Genomic DNA, 21,001 nt, shown 5'->3' with positions numbered 1-21,001 from the left:
AGTTGAATTTTGTAGGGTTTTTTTTGTTGATAGATATGTGGTTGTATATATGACAAATACCATTCAGGACAGTTATTTTGCTAGAAGTGACATTCTCAAATACTTGCCAAGCTGTCACATTAGCATACTGCTCTCAGCCAGGCAGGAGACAGCTCTTCCATGAATTGAACTTCTGCCCTGTGATGACTTTAATAGCACAGGGGTCCCAAAGGTTGCCTTGTCTGCCAGGCAGACAGAGAAGTAAGAGATGCTGAGAACAAAGTTCTGAAAACAGCACAGAGGACTTGCAGAAGAGAAGGGAGATGAGTAAAATCCTGTTCTTTGAACTACTTGCACCAAGGACATAAACAGAAAAGAGAAGTAGATCAAATTAAGACTGTTCTAAATGCTGTTAGCACTAAGCAGGGGCAAAATTCTTGTGTCCCCAAATCTTACATAGATCTTGATAGCCTTGATGGAAATGGAGGGAAGAAGATTGTTATTTTCTATACACGTTCTGACCCCATAGGTAGCCCTCCTTGGTTATCCAAGGAATAGAGAAATAATGCCATATGTTACTTCTGTATTCCTTTTCCCAGTATAGAGGTAAGGAGGTGTGTGGAAGACCTTGTGCACATGTAGATTTTAAAATCACGTTGTTAGTACATTTTCCCAAGTTCCCTTCTCCTTAGCAGCAGCCCAGGCTTTAACACAGCTGTGTTGCCATCAACTGTGTTATCATGCTGATAATCAGGAGGGGAAAAAAGCCACATCAAATGTATTCATATTTATCTCACTCAGAGGTCTGAAGCTGCAGCCTGTCATCAGGTGGACTCCATGAGAGACCTGGGCTGTGGACTTGAGAAAAAGGATTGTAAAACCAAAAAATGCAGAGCAGGGAGGAAGTACAGAGGGAAGAAGGGGCTCAAGATTGTGGAGGGTGAGGGATGTGCTATACAATCATGAAAAGGGTCATGAAGACTAGAAACATATTAATCAAAACAGAATTCTGTAACAGAATTGTACACCTTTCTAGTCCAATTATTTAGTTGTCACTACTAGGGAAAAATTAACCAAAATGTCAGAAAAGCCACGTGTACTATACAGTGTTTGTGGAGAAGTTTGTGTAATTATTTGAGAAACTGTTAAATGAAGATCAAATGATGTCTTTCTGCTTTGGAACAAGAATCACCAGATGAACTTTAGAAGTTGCATAGTTGTCAATGAAAGAATGTACTTTATACACTGCTGAATCACATTGCTTTTAATTTTAAAAGTCTACTGGCACTATCTCATTTAACTTCTGACTTGATCTGGGTGGGTAGAGTTTGGATGGATATCCAGACAACAAAGGCTGAGCTGATGCTTCAAAGGAAGGTGAAAAATACCCAAGCCTAAATCCAACAGATAAAAACTAAATGTGTATCAGGGAAACTAATTGTGCATCAGGTAAACTACCTCATTCCTTAGGCCTGTGGATTGCTGGGTGAAGTATGTGGTTTGATTACAATTATTGCCTTAATGCAGAGTTTCAATTCTTATGGGTTCCATGAGGACAATGCAGGAAATCTGTACTGTCTGTGATGTATGAAGTGAGGGCTATGAACCCTTGGATTCACAGATTCCAAGACTAAGGAGATGATAATAGCCATGCATGCTAAGTGTGCTGCATACAGCTTTTTTCCCTTGGAAGATAAATTTGAGTTTGGAGGTTCTGTTTTGTTTTGTTTTTTTTTTTTTTTTTCAAAGCTGATACACTATGAATTCATTACTTACAAAACTTTTGAAGTTTCTATTTTAAAACATTTAATATCTGTCAGAAAGATGTTTGTTTATACACCATTTAATATTACAATGTATCTATGGTTGTCAATATTTGAGATAATTGTTATTATAAAGAAGGCCACAATAAGAGAAATGCTGTGATAGCTCTCCAACTGATGACAAGGAAAAATGTATGTACTTTTTACTTATGAAAATCTGGTGGCATTACCTTACTATAACCCCTTTGAAGTTAAGACATCAGAAGACATTTAAAAATGTTGGATAAATCACCCAAGTCAATGTCACGTCATGAGTGTTCCAACCATATCCTCCCTCACAAGGCCACTGCTGCTCATTATCCAACATCAATGTGCAAAAAATTATCATGAGAAACATTACCAGGTGGGTTTCTGTTCATTGCCAACGCATGAGATTGCAAGTAAATTATTCCAGTGTTTGCTCATAATTTGCTTGGTAAAAGCTGTAAATTAGATACTTCTGACAAAATCAGAAAACTGTGGTCACTAAGATTCTTTTTTGAAAATTAGGAAAGGAAAAATGGTAGAAATTATTTAATACTAGGAATGGGCGAGTCCTGACTAAGAGAATCAGAGGGACAGCCACCTCTGAGAAGGAAGGGCAAATCCATACAAGATTTACCTTATTTTTTAGAGGAAACAGGTACAGTTGTGAGAAAATTTGAATAATTTGTAAGGATTAAAGTCTAAGATTCAGAACGTGCTTACAATAAGACAAGTCTCAATCTGAATCACCTCAATTTGTGATAAACTGTCTTGGAGCAGATAGCAAAACATGTTTGTTCTAAATCTTATGAAACAATAATTATAGTAAGTAAAGGCAATTGGCAGTGATTGAAATACTAATGACACATTGCATTTCAAACATTTGTTTGAAGTGACCTCAGCCTGTTATTTTACTGGTAGAGAACAAACCTCTCTCAAACTGCGTTTGTCTACTGCTGAGTGCTCTGATAGAATGCACTACCCAAATTAAGTGTAATTGCTAATAATTTATTCACCAGAAGGTTTGCTATTATCAGCTTTGTTTATGTAAAATGGAGATTAAGAAATAGTTCTCTTTCTTGCAAACTGCTGTGCAAAATTTCATCTGATCACATTAGATGTTATTATCCCATAGGAATGATGGGGAGGTCTCTTAAAATAGGTGGTATTTTTACTTAGAAAATTTAAAAGAAGAAAAAAGATAAAAAGCTGCACATCATAAAGTTCAAGCTACTCGATGGCCTCTGAATGGAAGTCCTTCCTTGTCCACATTGTTGTCCTTTCTCAGTGCTAGGGAATGCATGACATGCCACTCACAGCTAACAGAAAAGATGTAGAGAATCCATTTAGTTCCTTACCTTCTGTAATTTAGGAGTTACATTCCCTAGATGATTAAAATTCAGCCATATACATCATGACATTTGTTAACATACAAATGCATTTAAGTTTATTTGTGACCTTGCACCTCACTGCATGTTCACCAGTGGTACAGGAAAATGTAGTTTTGTGTTAGTTCATAATGAATTTGTTCTTACTTGCAAGTGCTGGAAATGTGGCACAATATTTTAATTTCAAACACCGGAAGAGAATTTTAAAATCCAAGTAATTTATTTTAGCAGGCTGCTCGGAAACATTTACTCTATTTTTTTATTCTAAAAACTAGAATTTATTTATTGCATATTTTACTGATTTTCTTTCTCTACCCATGAAAATTAAATGCAGAGGTTTAATGTTTTAGATCATGTGCTTTCAGGCAACTTCATACATGCTTCTGCATGTTAAAATCTCAGTAAATACAGCACCTTTTTCAGAGAAAAAAGGTCTTGAGGAAATAGCCATTCCTCTTCCAGAGGTAATTTCACAGTTGTGGAGTTTTGGCTTTGTTTTCCTGTTGTTATTCTGCAGAGATAATTGGTTGGGGGGTTATCCAAGGCTTTCTGAAAGGTCGTGCACTTGGGATTGAGGTCTCAAGCATGGAAGAGTATATTTGCTCCTGTGCCAGAGCCAGACCAAAGAAGAAGGGAGAAGGATCCCGGGTGTCCATAGTTCAGCTAACCTGATCTCAGCACAGATTAGAGATATTTAGAGGCAGCATGTGACTGAAGAATGGGGCATGGCATCCATCATAACCATCCCATTTTTCCATCAATATGCTGGGACAAGGGTGGAGTGGTAGATGCAGGAGCCAAACCCAGCAGTCTCTGGAATTCCTGGGGCGATCTGCAAGTGAAGGCTGCTTTGTGCTGCAAACTGTGTCCGTGTGGTGCCCACCTGAGCAGGGAAACCCTTCCCGCGGGCCGTGCCAAGGGCTGCAGGAGGGCACAGCCCCACCTGCTGCTGAGCTCGCTTTGGTGCCAAACACTGGCGGGGGCTGGTACCGAGCAGCGCTGCCCGGCTGGGCCTGGGCACACTGCGCTGCATAACTGCGAGTTGACTGGAGAGATAAAAATAATCCCTGACATAAATCAACTTCATTCTGCCTCAGGACATAATTTAAATACCTTCTCCTGGGTGTTCTTCCCTCTATAAAAGCAGCAAGTTCACTCTCCAGCCTTCACACTCTACTTCTGGAAAATATTTAATGAGGGACTCTGCCACGCTGAGGGCAGAGCTGTTGCTGCTGGAGGCTACAAGGAATATCAGCTAGGGACACGGTGGTGGGAAATGGAAAGGTATTTTAGAAAGGCTCTTGAGTATTTCCTTTCCCAAGATTGTAAGGCCAAAATGTTGCTTGACTTTATGAATAGAGGTGGACAAAAATTTTGAATGATTTTTAAATTCGTAGAATAAAAGAAGTTTGAAAGGACTGGGACCATTTTTGAGATTAGGTTGAACTAAAATAGTTTCAACTGAAATAATAGGAAAAATTAAACATTTCCTTGGGTTTTAAAGGAAATATTTTAACATGCTTAAAATAAAATTGTTCGTATTTTGAAATTGAAATACTATTTTCCATTTCAAATTATAAAAGCAAAAAATGAGGTTTTTTAAAAAGGTAATGAATAATATTATTTTAAATTATAGTATTCAGACTTACTCCAAATGGAAATTACTATTTGTAAGAAAAAAGGTATTGTGTGAGCTCTGTTTGAACTGAGGTTTGTGCTTGCTTCTTTCCGACTTTTTGATTTGGTCATTGAACTGGAGAAAACTTCACTTGCTTGGTTCTGTTTGTGAAATCTTCACGAGACACTGCCCTGAGAGTTTTCAGGTGCCCTGTGTGTTCTCAGGTGACTGTGAGTGTGTAGGGCTGTAGTTCCTCCCTGCTCTGTACCAGTGCTAGACCTCGAGCCTTGCTGCGTGCTCTGCCCGTGCTGTGCTGCGATCCTTTGGGGCTCAAATGTCATCTGTAGGGATTTGTGATTTCAGCAGGCTGCACATGGAAAGCAGGATCTCTTAGTTCTGCTGGGACTGTGGGATACCTGCCTAAGGTACCCTTAACTCAGCATACACTGAGCAAAAGACACTTTATTGGTCTCAGATCTTTCCCTTCTGCTTTGTGTTCCTATTCTTTTCTTTTGTGTTCCTTGTTCTCTTGTCAGCCACCATTTCATTTCGAATAGACACGACATGTAAAATTTTCCTGTAAAGTTACAGAGCAGGTGATGAGAACTCCAGGTGTCCCATAAGAGTCTCATGCCCTCAGCAACTCAAAGGCAGAATATTCTCATCTGGGGTTCTTCTCCCATTGTCTGTTTTGACCCTATGTGGCTGACTTAGGAGGATGCTTAAGGGTTTCAGAAGGTGTTTTGCTCAGTCATCATTGTCACTCTAACACTGTTGACCTTTAGAAGCTCAGAAAGCTGCTGCAGTTTCCAAGACAAGCTTAGCAGACCTTTCCTAAGAGAAGTAAAGTAGATAATGAAATCAAGTGCTACATGTCTCCATTCAGAACATCACTTGAGCATGTATGTGACTACAGATTTGTGTGTAGGATTCCTAATCTCTCAAGTAGTAGTTGTTTGGTTGTGTTTGGTTTGGGTTTTATTGTATTTTAAAGAAAAGTTATTAGGGTTGGTCCAGTAGCTAAAATCTTCAGCAAACAGGTGACATTATGGACAGTGAAAAACTGTTACTGAGAGTGAGCCTCTGTATTCAAAACAGCTAATAAGTGTTTGCAATCTGAAGAGGCAAAAATGAGCAAAAAGAGAGAGAAAAGGAGCACACTCAGTGCAGTTTTACAGATGGAGAAGGGGACAAGCCTTGATTCAGGAAAGTATGGAGGCAGATCCTGATTTTTAGCGTTTCCAAATGTGTACATTTCAACATACTCTGTTTGATACTGGCAATGCTTTATGCCTACGCTTTTCTAATTTTAACTGTTCTGATTTTTTTTTTACTATCAAAGAGAGGGGCTTTTACAGTTTCTCTTCAAACTGATTTTTTAAATACACCGGAACATCTCTATTCTCAGCACAGATTTTCAGTATATTTTCAGATTGTCAGCAGGTTTTTTATGGATATGTGGGGGTTTTTTGCCCCCCAAATTTTACTGCAACTGCACACATCCGGCAGAGAGCAGCAAGGAGGGAGAGATTTACATACATTGACTGGCTGTGCTGACTTTTCAATACAAAATAACAGAGTTATTGTACTGCATCAAAGTAAGAGTCTTAGCTGGAAGGGATATTTCATTGACATTGAACTGAAAACACAGTCACAGTGTAAGGGATCTTAAAATTGGCTGGACTGTTTCTGGATGCCTGTGTTGTTCAGCATCCATATGAAAATCCCGGTGCACAGCATATGCAGACTAATGAGGTGAGACCTTTCCTTAGTAGTCTGATCCTTTAGACAAATTCCAGCAGCCAAGCAGTAAATCAGAAAAATGGTACATTCAAGCTACTTGTCTTTGTCCAACTCTCTGGTAATAGTTTGAAGGATACAGCGTGTGAAGAGGTTTATTCCTCACATATGCCTTGACACACTCTAGTGGCAGAAGCTCGCAGTGCCATCCAGGCGATGGAGCCCAGGCCATTTCTTTTCCTTTTGATGCAGAGCAATAGTTACACTGGGTGAAAATTTAGGTGATTATTGAAAGTAACCTATCAGTTCAGAAACTACCATGCAAGCCCCGTGCTTTTATAAAACTTGCATTTCTTTTTATGTTTCAATATATAAAATACTGGTTCAGGAATTTCAATATATAAAATACTGGTTGCTTGACATTTGTGGAGACTTTTGAGCAGCACACTCTGACCTGACTGAGTCATAGACTTGTGGCCACGATATTTATGCAAGATATGAAAGTCAATAAGCAGCACCTATCCACAAGTCCTCAACACTTATCCTTTAATGGTAATGGATACAGATCTTGGGCAACCTCATCTTTTAATGAACCATCATTAAATAGTAGATCAACAACCACATTAAAAAAATGTATTTATAGCTAAGGTCTAAACCCAGTGGTTTTGATGATCAAAATAATCATAAATGATTCACTGTTTTGTCTTCTGAGAAGATATAATGGACCACTTGGCTGCCTCAGTTCTCTCTTAATTTTTCCCTCTATAGAGCTACTCTGTGGCAAAATCCCTCTGATAATACAGTGAAGTATTTAAATATGTGCTTTATCACCACAGCATTATAAAGATAGTCCAACCTATGGTGAAGTGTTTTCTCCAGAATCTCGAACTTTCTGTGGCAATACTTTTGGTTTGACTGTGGGCTAGTACTGATGCTCTGGTCTCATTGCTGTTACAGTTTGGGTTGCAGTGGGGTGCAGTATCTTTCTGTGTTTTACTGCAATTTACAGACTAACATGACTCACATATTTCACATAGCACAACTCAAAATTTCCCTTCCTCAGGAAATTTTGCTGTTTTGAAACTCCCATTTGGTTGTGTCACAATGAAACCAAAATCCCATTTTCCACAAACCAAAAAAAGTAGAAGCATCTCATTCTGGTTTAATGTTTGAATTTATTGTTGTTGCTTAAACAACACAAGCAGATTACATGTATCTAAGGTTCTGCTTGTTCTTTCTGCCTTGTTATTGTCTATTTCAGTGACTCCTTCTATTCTTTCCTCTTTTGAGTGTTGCTTTCTGGTTATCTGGACATAAAAGAACCACACAGATATTTTAAACTGGCTCTTTCTGCTCTGCCTCTGAAGCTTTTTAATTTTATTTTTTTTAATAACTTTTCTCTCTACATGGGTAAGTTACTCCAATAACAGTAAATCTACATGTACTGTCTAAATGCATACACATGAAAATATGCCTTTCCCCCAACTCCCTGGAGGTCCATTTGAGTTTAAAAGTGAGTAGTTTTTAGGCTAGTGCAATTCAATCCTAAATATTGGAAAGATACTGACTTAAAATTAGAACTGGAGTGAACAAGTAAATCTCTCATTGAAATCAAGGGGAATACTGCCAGTTTACACTGGGAATGAATTAGACCTTGGGTTTTTTGCATCCTCATTTGACCTGTTGTCCTAAAATAGCATTGTCAGACTAGATGTATCATAAATTTGTAGTTGTCATAATAATCATGTCATTATTAGTGATTAGATCAGCTTTAGAGTTTTTTTAATTCCTCACCCTGTTGCCAAGTTCCATGAGGACACAAGCTATGAGTTAGGTTGGAACTCTGAATTCTTTTTTTTGTGGAATGGACAAGGTGCTTCCAAGCCCAGGAACCTGCTACGCATTCACTTGTACCTACATGGAGCCCTATTTGGGCAATACATCGTTTTTTCTCACTGCTTTTAGTGATATAATTAGAAATGGAAGGGCATCTCTGGGAGTTGTGCTATCAGGAGATCTGCTCATCATGGGTCTCATGTATCTCAGGATTATAAATATTCCTTTACATTAATGTCCACTTTTGATCTAGACCCTAAGGAAAGCAAAGAATAAATCAAGTCATAAGAAAAAATAAGACAACAATGGATGAGTGAGCATCCAAGGATATCATCTTGAAAGATTCAGTTGATTGTATCTAATGAGGCATCAGTTGTTTGCTGGATGTCTGGGCTTTGTAAAGCTGCAGCATTCACTGAAGCAATAATCAGTGATGAACTATTCAACTTTTGATAATTAATGTGCTTGCTTTGTCCACCTTTGTATTTTAAACCAATGTCAGATGACTCTGTAATCTATTTTTGCATCTACTTTAGGCTCCTGTTATAAATAAATGAATATTTGAGTACTGCATGTCACTGCCCTGAAAGTCCTCTCAGGGGCTTCCTTGATGGAAGGGTTTTTTTGTCCCTTCAAGACACAAAGGGTCAGACTTGGAGCAGGGAAGTTATATTCTAGAGAAAATTTAATTAGTTTCAATGGGCAAGAGGAAAAAAATTAACTAAGCGTATAACTAACTTAATTAGCTTTGGGCAAGTCATCTCAGCCACACAGTGGATTTATATCCTTTGGTGCAGTCAAATGAATATGACTCTCTTGCACTCAGAGCCAGTTTAGATTCCAAAATAATACAGCTCATTTCACTGCCAGTTGAATAATGGAGAGTAGTTGACAGATTCTTCCATCTGTTATGCCCAGACCATACTTTTCAGTGCAGATTTTACTGACTATGTAATCTGTTATTTCTTTTCATGGTGAGAAATTAAGCTGCCTTCTTTCTTCCTTCTCCCCTGGGCAGTAAGGAGCTTTATAGAAAACATCAGATAAAGGTATTTTGGGCTGTGAGACTGCAAGCTGTCTTATGTGACTATGGTTCCATTCTTTTCTTTCAAGGTACTAATCCTAGGAGGTTTAATTTGGAAGTATTAAAGAGTTCTTTCCTCTGTTTAAACAGTTTGATTGCCTTTATGAAAAAGTCAGGTTTATGTTAAAATTCAGGAACTGTATTATAAAAGTGCACAGAGATTATAAGGGAAGCCAGCGTATTCCAATCTAAAAATTCTGTGAAGTGACTCATTTCTTTGCCCCATGACTCTGCAAAGTCACCAGATAGACAAATGCATTATGCAGATAGAGAACTGGAGACAGAGGTTATGTGATGCCCAAGGCCATGCAGTGAGTCGAAGCTGAGCCAGGGTGAAGTTCCCATTTTAGTGTGCCTATTAATAACACCAGCACAGACAAACTGCATGAAAGAACTAATTTGGAGGCTGTGTGATGTCAGCATGCTCTGCAAGACTGAAATATTGTTTGTTTCCCTCTAAAATGGTGGAATTATTAGACATAAATATGACAGGATCAATATCTTATCTGAAGGCTTTCTCATACTTAGGGATAATAATCTCTTTCCTCTTTCCCAGCTGAGGCCTTTTGCTTTTACTTTGCAAACAGAAAAGTGATTTGTTTCAACCATTTTATACCTTCAAATTTTGAGGACTAACAGCTCAATGTTGCATCTGGCATCAAAAAAAGACAGTCACAGCATAAATAATGTAGGGATAAATGTGAACCAGTGTTAATGAGAACCAAATTTTGCTTGCATTTGCTATCCTTGTTAAAAATAGTATTTACATTTAGTAGACCATTCCTGCATCGATAAATTATATTCTTTGAGTTAGTATACTTTATTTAGCTTTAGATAAAGTTAGTGACTTCAATTACTAACAGGACGTGGCAGAGGAAAAGATATTGATAATAAGAAGTTGGAGGTAGGAGCTGCTGTATGTCATTAGTATCTGTCAGTGACGTGCCTTGCTGACTTGGGATGGGATTTCTAAGAATAAATGTAATTTTTAGATGCCTTTGGTAATGATTCTCTTTCTTATCATTTCTAACTTGATCATCACATGTAGTAAAACCAAAGTCAATCAAGAATCCACAAAAGTAGAGAAATATCCACTGGAACTGACTGAAGAAAGGTTGAGATATTTGATGGGGAAGGTTAAGGAATCCATTGCAGATGTGTTTAACTGGAACCAATGTCTAGAAAGCCAAAAAATGGTATCAGGGACTATATTTAGCTTGCAGCCTACAAAGCATTATCACAGAAATTCATGAAACGTTAATGTCGAGGGTTTGTTTTCCCAACTAGTTTTAAAGAAAATTATCAAGTGATTCAACTAAATCAGTCTTTATATGGGTGACATTTTAAACTGTCCAGCTTACCTATTTCAACAATTTTACTTATTTTTGGGCAACAAATTAGATTTTGTCAATACCAGAAATCTAGTCTTTTCATCCAAAGAATTTATTTCTTTTCAGCACAGCTAAAGTAAAATTACCCAGTGACTACAGTTAAACTGTTTCTTGTAACCACTGTTTTATGTAGCCTCAGACACATAATCTTTTAAACAGATCTCTTGGATATATTGTACTCTCTGTTGCTGATGTGAGAGCTCACTGCTTTACAATCTCAAGATAATTAAAATACTGCAGAGCAGCCTGTGGGACTACCAGGTCCACTTGGTTTTTGAGCAATAGAGGAAAAACTTCACATAGAAATAACTTTTTGGTTCTTGTTTACAATTAAAATACACCTAATCTGTGCAGCCTCAGAACAGATTTCCAAGATTCTTCAGAATATCAACAAGAACCAAGTTTGCTCCATTTGTTCTTCTTCAACTCGAAGTGATATTTTCATTTGTGTATCTTAAAGAGGCTGATGTTACAGCATCGATGTTATCTTAGTGTTTGTACAGAGAAAGGATGTCAAAGGCAGCAATATTGCTAAAGTAAATTTATAGCACCTATCCATATCACACCCAGAGGTTGATTCTGATCTCACATTAACATGTATGACAGTGACCTAGAAAACAGTCCTGGAGCGATTATAACGTTGCAGCAACTTGCAAAAACAGGCAGTGCTTTTGGTAATTGAAGATACTTCACCTTAATAAGAGGATAATTAGGATTCTTTCTCCCATCTCACTGCTTCAGTGTATTCTAACTCTAATTGCTATCTTCAATTTATATCTGTTTGTTCTTGGGCCAGCATTGTCATACATCTTAAATAATTAATTTCCCTGATGTTGTCTTTACCAATAGCCTTCATATTCCTGCCTCACTGTTATGATACACATTGATCTTTCTGTGAGTGACAAGAACTAGATCCTATTCCAAACAGGGACTCACCCATACCTGTAGGATGCCCTCAGTGCTGTGCTGTCTCCAGTATCTCTATCTTTGATGGTGTACTGTGAAATGCTTTTGTCTTTTTCTCAGCTGTATCACACCGGGAAATTTTGGGTGGAGGCGGCTGCACTTTGTCTACCTGTCTCTTCACACACTCCTCCAGGATGTCCTGTTACATCTCCATTCCTCTGCTACTCTCACTCTGCTGTCCAGGCATTGTAGCCCTTCTCTCCTCCTTCCCAGGTAGCTTTTATACCTCCCAATGCTTCTCTAACTGTTATCAGAAGTTGATGTTGGGGTTGAAGTGAGAGCCAGAAATGGGCCAAGGCCCCATCCTGCTGTGGGATGATGTGGGAAGAAATGGACATGGAAGGATCCAGGAGAAACAGGCTGCAGAGCATTTTCATCCCTCTGCTGCCATCTGGGAGGAGGCTGGGGAGTGCTAGTGCTGCCAGGGCTCAGCAGCTACAGGGAAGACAAAGCTGAGCTACTGGGACTAGCCAAGCGAGTGCCTGCCTCCTCTCACACAAGTCTGTAGTTTGTCACTTAGGCTGCTCCCTCATTTGTTCATTCCTGCCTACCACGAGCCTTAAATTCCTACTACATTTCCTCTAATTTCTGCTACCCTGTGATATTCCTCCTCTGAACTGATGCTGCCTCCTGATATACTCGAGCACACCAGCAAAATTTTTCCGTTTTTTGTTGCAGAGCCTTGCCTTATACAACTATTAAAATTCAGACCCAGTCCTTGAAGAATTCTTGTGCTATTCAATTTTTGTTGATGAATCCTCTTTCAACACAGTCCCTCAACTGGATTTAATAGTATTAGTCTGGTGCAAAGTGACATCCAGGAAAAATAAAACTGTCCCTTCAATTTTAATGAAGGGCTCAGCCATCTGATCAGGTTGTTGCAGTTACTGCATGTCAGTGGAGCCACTGAGACATGGGTGCTTTTAGTCTAGCCATTTGCAGAGTAGTGCAGGACCAATTTAAACTGATTTTTAAGGCAAAATTGAAAAAAGTAAACTTGGGGGGGAAAATAAGAGTATATAACTGGCCAGTTACCATGGCTTTGCTCATGTACAATTTTATTGCAACTTTAGTATGTGTCTGAGGATGTCATTAAAAGTGGAGGAACCCACTTCTGTGATATTCTGAGGAATAATTGTGCTTTTGACTCATATTCTGACTTAGAACAAGATCTACTGTACATCAGCATGGGTTCCTCTTTAGCCATTGCCCTTATTGATATCCATTAGCCCTTTATATATACTTGTTTCTAGGCAAGGATCATTAAGTATGAATTATGAAGTGCCTGGCATCATAACTGCTGCTGAATTATAAATTAGTACTTTTACAGAGTCAGTTAATCTTTTTTATCTTGTGTGTGTCTGATTTAATGTATATGCACACACACAAAAGAAGTGTATTAGCATGGCAGGAGTGTATCCCTCAGTTGGAAAGGTCTGGAGAGTTGCTAATTTCCACAGTCTGTATTCCTCCTCTAAAAAGGACTGGGTTTTCAGTTTCCAAAGAGCACCTGGATGCAACAGTTTGCTTTAAAAATAAACAGTTATTATATCCTAGAGGGCATCTGCTTTCTCATTATTCTGATTATTTCCTCTCTGCCCATACTGTGAAACGTGTTGTCTTTCTAATAACAGTTTTTGTCAATGGCACAATTTAGTGTGACATTTTCTAAAATTAATCCAAACAAGCACCACTTGAACTGTTATCTGTACAGGTGTAGTCACTGTATTGAGTTTATCTCATTGTATTCCCAAAACACTCAGTTCTGCACAGACCTGTCCTGTCAGTAAGACTTCCTTCATTTGACTTCTGTTTGTGCTGAGAGTAACTTTGGTTTTTTGAGAAGCACCTGATGTAGCTTCCCATGCATGCCTTGTCACTTGTCTAATGACACATCAGTTCCTCTGTTAACAGTAAACAATCAGATGCTTTCCTAACTTTCAGTGACACACATCCATCTTTCTTCCTGTGGTCTCTGGGAAATGTGTCGAGTCTCGAGATTTCAATCAAGCTGAGTGCTAACATTTGGGATTGAGTATAAGATGGACTCAGGACTAAAGGATTGATTCCTGTTTCCATTCAGCTAATATTGTATCCGTGACTTCAGTGAAACTGAGGCAGAGATTCACCAGTTGGAGGAGAGAGCCAGGCTCAGGTATCAGAAGCAACATTGACAGTATCATTAAAATTGCCTCCAAATTGTTGAGGCTTTCAGAAGCAAAAATACCACTTTCAGAATCTGATCCTAAATCTACTGATACCAGTTGAAATTTTCACTTTTTGCTTCTAGTGTCTGAGTTGTAAGCCATTACATCCTGCATGGCTTTTTTTTTTAAAATTCTTTCCATATCAACACCAGAACTTTTCCCATACTGAAAATTAAGCCTTAAAGACCTTCATTCTACTCATATGCACATTTAGCATTTCTCCCATCCCTCTATCGGTTTTATACATCACTCAAGAAACATTTGCAAACTGGAAACTGAACAAAATAAGTTCCTAAAATACTGTTTCAAAGGCTGTGCTAACTTTTGTTTCTGCTGCAGACGGTAATGTCTAAGCATTTTGATAGTAAATATTATGGAAATACAATTGTTGACTATGCTCTTTTCTGGCATAGTCTGCTTGGCAGCAGACACAGGTAGCTTTGATTGATTAGTCTGAAGGTCTTCCCACCTCTAGTACAAAGTCAGGCTTTCTAAAAGCTCTCCTAAAAGGACAACAAACACTAAGTTGCAGTGAAATATTTGGATGATGTACACTAAACCCTCAGGAGAATTGTCTGCAATCATCGTATTACTGAACATGAAAGGATAAAGCATAAAGCAATTCCAGTTTTTCTAAGAATCCCTTTTCCACTTTCTTTCATCAGAGATTCCCAGAATCTGGTTTGTACATTGATTAGACATGAACTGTGTTCATCTTCCTGCAGCAGTATGTACAAGTAAAATGTCCCTGAGGATGCTAAACTATTTTTACAAGTATTTCAATAAAACAGTATGTCCTATAAAATTGGAATTTCACCATTCTTGCAGAGGTTACTTGGTGCATTTCTGTGAAAGTAGAAAACCTAGGCATTTTTAGTTCAGCTCGATCTGCTGCATTGGTTTTGTGCTGTCAGTGCCTTTGTAGTGTTTGTGTACTGCTTGCTCTGTGGCAGCCTAAAGGTATTCGAGCAGAGCCGGCACACAAGGCAGGAGAGCGATGTATTTAACTGTAAATCAGCAGGAGCAGGGCTTTTTTATAATGTTTCCATTTACCGTACACAAAACCACTCCCTGATTTGAATAATTTGCTGAGCTAAATAATAAGACTAACAATATACCTTCAACAGGGAAGATCAGGCAATAAAAATACCCACAGTTTCAATCAGGATTGCAAATTACAGATGTCCAAGAGATGCTAGAATGTAAAGAACAAAACCCCGACCCCCGGAACTGATCAAAATTAGTGTCAGTCATTGATTTCTAGAACACACAAAGAGAGACGGTGAGTATAAATGTGTTACTTACAAGTGCTGAGGATTTTAGGGAATGAAAATGGAGACCAGGAGCTGGAGACTGCCTGCCATGCCAGCAGTGTTGATTTGGAAGCGATGGACACAAATAAACGTTCAGCAAAGCTTAAAAAGCTGCAATGCAAGGCTAGCCAAAAGTGTCCATGTCCTTACCGTGCTGTGGCTGGCAGGCAATCCGTGTCTGGGAGCCTTCAGTCCCTCTAATCAGGCTCCGGGGATTTTGTTTGCAAGAAAGATTGTCCTTTAAGTGATGAGTGCAGGAAAACAGAGAAATAACGAGAAATGAGCAAATTGTACAAGGCAAATAGCTGCAGGTCTTTAGCATGCTCCCTGCGTTTTCCTGAGCTGCATCTGCAGTAGAGAAAATATCCCAAAAATAGCTCAGGCTGCCAATGACTTGCTGAAACCTGAGAAAGAATTGCTGAATTTAAAGATCTGGGTTGCTGTGGGTGTGTGATTAAAGTGAGAAATTGCTGGCAGGAAGAACCTAGGATGAAACCACATGCTTAAGGAGTAACTTGTGAGTTCACCGGTATCAGAACATGAGCTGACCTCTGATTTCCCCCTCCTCCACCCAATGCCAGTTAACCCTTAAGAGTTCAGCGTGGAAGAAAGTTCTGCAATAGCAGATGGAAGAGGAAATATGATTTAGAAAAAAATTCTTTCAATTGTAATATCTGTGATGTCGTGACAATATTTTATAGCAATGCCCTGTTTCCTAAATTTCAGAGCTGTCAGGCAAGCCAATGTTTTGCAGAGTTCTAACTTCTGGAAAGCTCAATCTTGTGTGGGATAAATGCAAAATACCCCCTTTAAGCTGTCTGTGGTCCCACAGAATGAAAGGGATTTCAGGGAAAGTTTTGAGACAGGAAGGCAGGCAGGAAGGATGAAGGAAGAAAGGAAGGAAGGAAGGCAGGAAGGAAGGCAGGCACAACATTTTAGGAACTTTTCTGCAAACACTGACTTTTGGACAAAATATCAAGAATTGTTTGGCACAGCCTTGGAGGGGACCCTGGTATCTCTATACTGTGCCCAGAACAAATTACAGAAGCTTAAAGACTACTGCAGGTTGTTCTGGTCTGTAGGTGTTCCCTGTGGATCCCTTGTGCTTGCACAGACCACTAGAGCACAGTGTACTTTAGCCCCAGCCCTCAGCTTGTTCCCCAGCACTTTTTAATGTTACTTCCCTAATTTAGAAGAGAACAAGAAGCAGTTGGCACAAAGCTGGGTACATTGGCTTGACATCAGTTAAGTTTCCCAAGTAGCACCAAAAGCAATCCTCAGTAACCTACTTAGGCCAGTATTAAAGCTGCCAGAGCATGGACTAGGAGCTACTCCCCAGTTTTCTTTGAAATGACACTGGAAAGGGAAAAGGGTTCAGTGCTGCAACTTAGTTAGATTCAAGCCACATGGGACTGGATTATGAGAAGCTGCTGCTTTGGAAAGCAATTGTGCATCTGAGGAAAGAGCCGAATATCACCATTACTTCAGAATGTGCTTTTGGTTTAACATCAGTTTTCTAATATGTGCCAAAGAATAATGGTATCACAGGGAGCACAAAATGCCTAATGTGCTTCAACCACAGTGATGTGTGATCACTTAATCATTCTGGTAGGACTGTCCACTTGACTTGATGAAGCTGTACTTCTCTAAGAGTGTCTGAGCATTTCATCCTGAAGATGCTGTGAGTATGTGAATGTAGGTGCTTTGGAGAAAAAGGCCCATTATCAAGTCTTTTGTTCTATTTACAGTTCTAACTGTTCTGAACATAAATGTTTCTCTAGGAGCTGAAAAAGTAGACAATCCCTGAAGTAGTCTGGTCATTTAATTTGTATTTATACCCCAGCAGGCTCTTTCTGAAGTACTTCTGCTGACCAAGAGGAAATGTAGGATATTAGAAATTATGGACTGAATAATTGTGACTCATGTTGCAGTATTCACTCTCAGACAACAGGCAGGAAGCACTTACACACATCTAGTGCTGGCATATAAATATATATCATAAATTTCATGGTGAGCTCAGGAAGTCTGATAACTAATCTCCTAAAAACTCCTAATGCAAACCTCTGTTCCTGTCTTTGAAGCAGCAAGTGATAATACAAAAAACTTTGTAGGCACCTTTTTCATAAGTTAATAAAACCTAAAGCCAGTAGTAATGACAACTAGTGGGTAATTCATCATGTGTGGTGCACTGCTGGTGAAATATCAGCATAAGACTGTCATTAGTGTCTGTGTGTTAGCAGATGAACTATGCACTAAAAAATGAGATTTTTTTTCCCCCCTCACAAATGAGGTAATTAATTCAAACACTTTTTGTCTCTCTGTGTTATGAAGAGGTTGCTAATGCAATGCAATAAAGCAGTGCTGCATCTCGAACAATTGGAAACTTAGCATTCAGAACCCTTCTCTCTTTGTTCTATTCTCTCATTGTTGAATTTCATTAGTACTGAGAGTCTAGATCATAAATTACATATATATGATAATGCATACATTTGTATTTTTTAAACTTAAATATAGCATAGGGCAAAAGTGAAAAGAAAAGAGCGTGACAGAATTCTGAGCAGTGAACAGATGGGTGGTTTGGCATGGAAACAAAGGCATTAGCATACATTCATCCTTCTTATAGTGAAACACTAATGCTTATGGTGCCTATCAAGTAGATGTATAGAGAAAGTACATCTTCCACTAAGCATGATGCTTTATGTCATGGTACCTCTAAATTACCTAACACGCTCATGAGAATTAAATGTTTGAATGGTCTTGTTCTTCTTTTCTTCAACTGAGTCATTTCTTTAATATCATATGACTTGAGTTTTGCCTGAGCGCCCAGTGTAAGCTAAATACTGTCTTTTTCCTTTGATTTCCCTGGAAAGAAGTGGAGAAATACCTGAAACTAGTGCTATCCTACCAGGACTGACTTATCTGTGAGCCTGTCGTGAGTCTGCTGTGATCTATAAATCATCTGTCTCTCTGCACATCAGGATTTGGATTTGAGCATCCCATAATGTGTGAGAGACTTGCCTGTAGTGTTGGCTGATCTGGAGAAACAAAATTCTATTTCTACCAGTGAAATTGAGTCACCAGACTAGTGTGGGTGTAAATGAGAACTCCATTACAAAAACTTGTTGAGCAAAATAAACTGGAAAATAGAGGTGAATGTTTTACACACTTCACTGGGCAGGATGTCACCAATTGTTTTCCTTATGAGGAAAGTTCTTTAGGGAGCATGAACTTCGAAATTATGTCTGGCACGTGTAAATCACTGAAGTAGGAAGATTTCCAGGGGACTGACAGATAATTATCTTTATATGACAATGACAGAGTTGGTGCAAAAATGACACTTTGCATTGTCCAAAACTGTAACCATGGTTGGAAACAAGGCCTCAAATGCCAGCCCTGGTAAAATAAGTGGGAAAATAAAAGCACTGTACCTGACACTGCACTATGAAAACTTTAAGGATTAACTTACCTGAAGTAACTTGGGATAAAAAAAAAACCCAAGGAATATCATAAGAATAAGTGTTAATGCCTTGAAGACTGTGTCTATCTGAATTGTTTGAACAGTAAGGGTCCAGGTTTGGTAGGACAGGGCAACCTGAGGTTAATGACCTTGATTACTGCAACTGTCTTTTTCCATATTTCAGTAGCTAGAGCTGTTTCTCTAGGCAGTGTGCAAAAATGTGCAAAATATATCATTTTATGACAGGAACCTGAAAAGTAAGATCTCTTCTTGTACCTGGCAACTGATTCAGAAGTGCTTGATAGAATATATTTCTCTCATTTCAGCTAAGGTTAATTAGACACCATCAGTTGCTGTTATCTACCAGAATCTCTTCACTCATTTTTTCTCTTCTACTTTTTACCTTTCTGCTCTACTGTCTGGGACGTTCTCCTTTGTGTTTAAAACCCACTTTTATAACAGTTTCTCTTGCCAAGTGCATTCTGACTGTGGCTCATCCCACCCTACTCTATTCCAGACTCATTCTGTTGCCCTGTATTTTAGTTGGAGACCTGTTGTTAGAATGGATAAGTCTCATTCTGTATAAAAACAGGAAAGGTGCCAGTATAATAGAAACTGTTTGTAAAATTGATTTTCTTTTCTACAAAGGACTGACTGGAAGATTTTCCTTATAAAGATTCTGTAGCAATCAATGAAAAAGAAAATAAAAAAAAGAAAAAACCAAACAAAATCTGAGGAAAGCCACAACCCTTTCTCCCTCTAGGCATTGAGTTTCTCATCAGTTGTCATTGCAAATCTCCACAAATGCTTTTGGCACCATTTCAAAAATTCTAACTCTGTGCTATGCTTTGTTTGATTAATGACTAGTTCCAGAGATTTCCTCTGGTGATCCTCACATGAGACATAAAGAATTATCAATGGCCTCAGCAATGTCTGGGAGCAGAGTATGTCAAGGATATAGTTTGCTTCCCTGAGTTTATAATGAAACATCACATTGTATTCCTTGCCCTAAGGTATTAATTTGATACATTCTGCATCTGCTTGGCCCAAGGATTGCAGGTTTGTCTTAGCAAAGTAAGAGGATATAGTCAGAAATTGCTATTAACAACCATCAAATCCACGCTTATTCCCATGTTATTAAATGTTCAATTTGGCCTTACTGTATTTGTTCAGTTTTATATATACAATGATATAAACTAGAGTACTCCAAAGCAACTGACTCCTGAATACTAACAACTCCATTACCAAAAGTTTTATTCCAAATGTTAGGGAAAATAGTGAGTAAAATGGTCCTGGTTCTACTCCATTACACAGCTATAAATCCAAATAATTCTTCTTTCTAAACTTACCCATTTCAGATGTGTATAGAAGTTGAGTTAGATAATTGGTACATCCTTTCTTGGGATGAGCTTCACAGTGAGGAAAAGGAAAGATACTTATTCTCAGAGATGTGACTAGCCCAGTTTCTAAATGCACGGGCTTTTGTGAAAAGAGTTAGAGCTTTATTGTTGAACTTCGTTTTACTCTGAAGTGTACGAACCAGGAAAGGTTCCATTAAAAGTCAGCTGCAGCCTGAAGCCCATCAGTGTCATTCTGTTTGATATGTTGGCTGTGGGGAAAATTGGCTATTGCAGCTGCTGCATTGCCTTTCCCTTCTCTCACCATCATTATCTGTCTCCGTGCAGTGATTCTCTTCTACGATGGCTTAGAGGTCCCTCTTCTTTAAACACACTTTGTATATCTCTGCTGCCTGCAGTCAGACTATCTAAATATCCTGGGCAAGTATGCATAGACAAACAGTGTGTCAGTGGGCCTTTGAGGTAGGGTAGTGAATTTATAATAATAAAGAAGAAGAAGAGGAGAAGAAAAAAAAAACCAACAAACCAAACAAAGAAGAATAAAACACAATGTTTGAAATTAAGGTTTTACAGGGTTTGCCATCATTCCAAAATTTTCCTTCTCCTCAGAGACTCCTTGCTACCTTTTCTGTCCCTTTGAGCATTTTGCTCTGTCTGCTTTCTCCATGGCAGTGGTATTTTTATCAGCTCATGGTGTTTTTCCTATGAGTGAAGATGTCAAACATTTTTTATAGCTACAGACACTCTTGAAGTTTTGAATTTCTCAGTCTAGAAAGTACTGTTAATAGAAGACGTGTTCATTAATATCTTCGATCAGGAAAGCACTGAAGTATGTACCTGAAAATAAGTATATATTGCAATAGGACTTTCTTTAGGA

The 21,001-nt window shown here is 38.6% G+C and overlaps 1 protein-coding gene across 2 annotated transcripts in view; it reads right to left on the bottom strand.

Annotated features, from left to right (window-relative positions):
- The window catches only part of AMMECR1 (AMMECR nuclear protein 1), a 92,718-nt gene extending 76,623 nt beyond the window's left edge, over window positions 1–16,095 (bottom strand). The window contains exon 1 of one of the 2 annotated variants that reach the window (XR_007904531.1): window positions 15,460–16,093. Coding sequence is in view for 1 of the 2 variants with exons in the window: in XM_051787480.1 (XP_051643440.1) it covers window positions 15,460–15,631 (172 nt within the window). In the remaining variant the exon portion in view is untranslated. Of the gene's footprint in view, window positions 1–15,459 lie in introns of both variants that reach the window. The other variant, XM_051787480.1, reaches the window with a different exon arrangement.
- Window positions 16,096–21,001: the final 4,906 nt, after the last annotated feature.

This window comes from Manacus candei, unplaced genomic scaffold (assembly GCF_025592945.1).
Source record: "Manacus candei isolate 608988 ecotype Guabito, Panama unplaced genomic scaffold, ASM2559294v1 h1tg000003l, whole genome shotgun sequence".
NCBI lineage: Eukaryota > Metazoa > Chordata > Aves > Passeriformes > Pipridae > Manacus > Manacus candei.
This window is presented reverse-complemented; position numbering and strand designations above follow the sequence as displayed.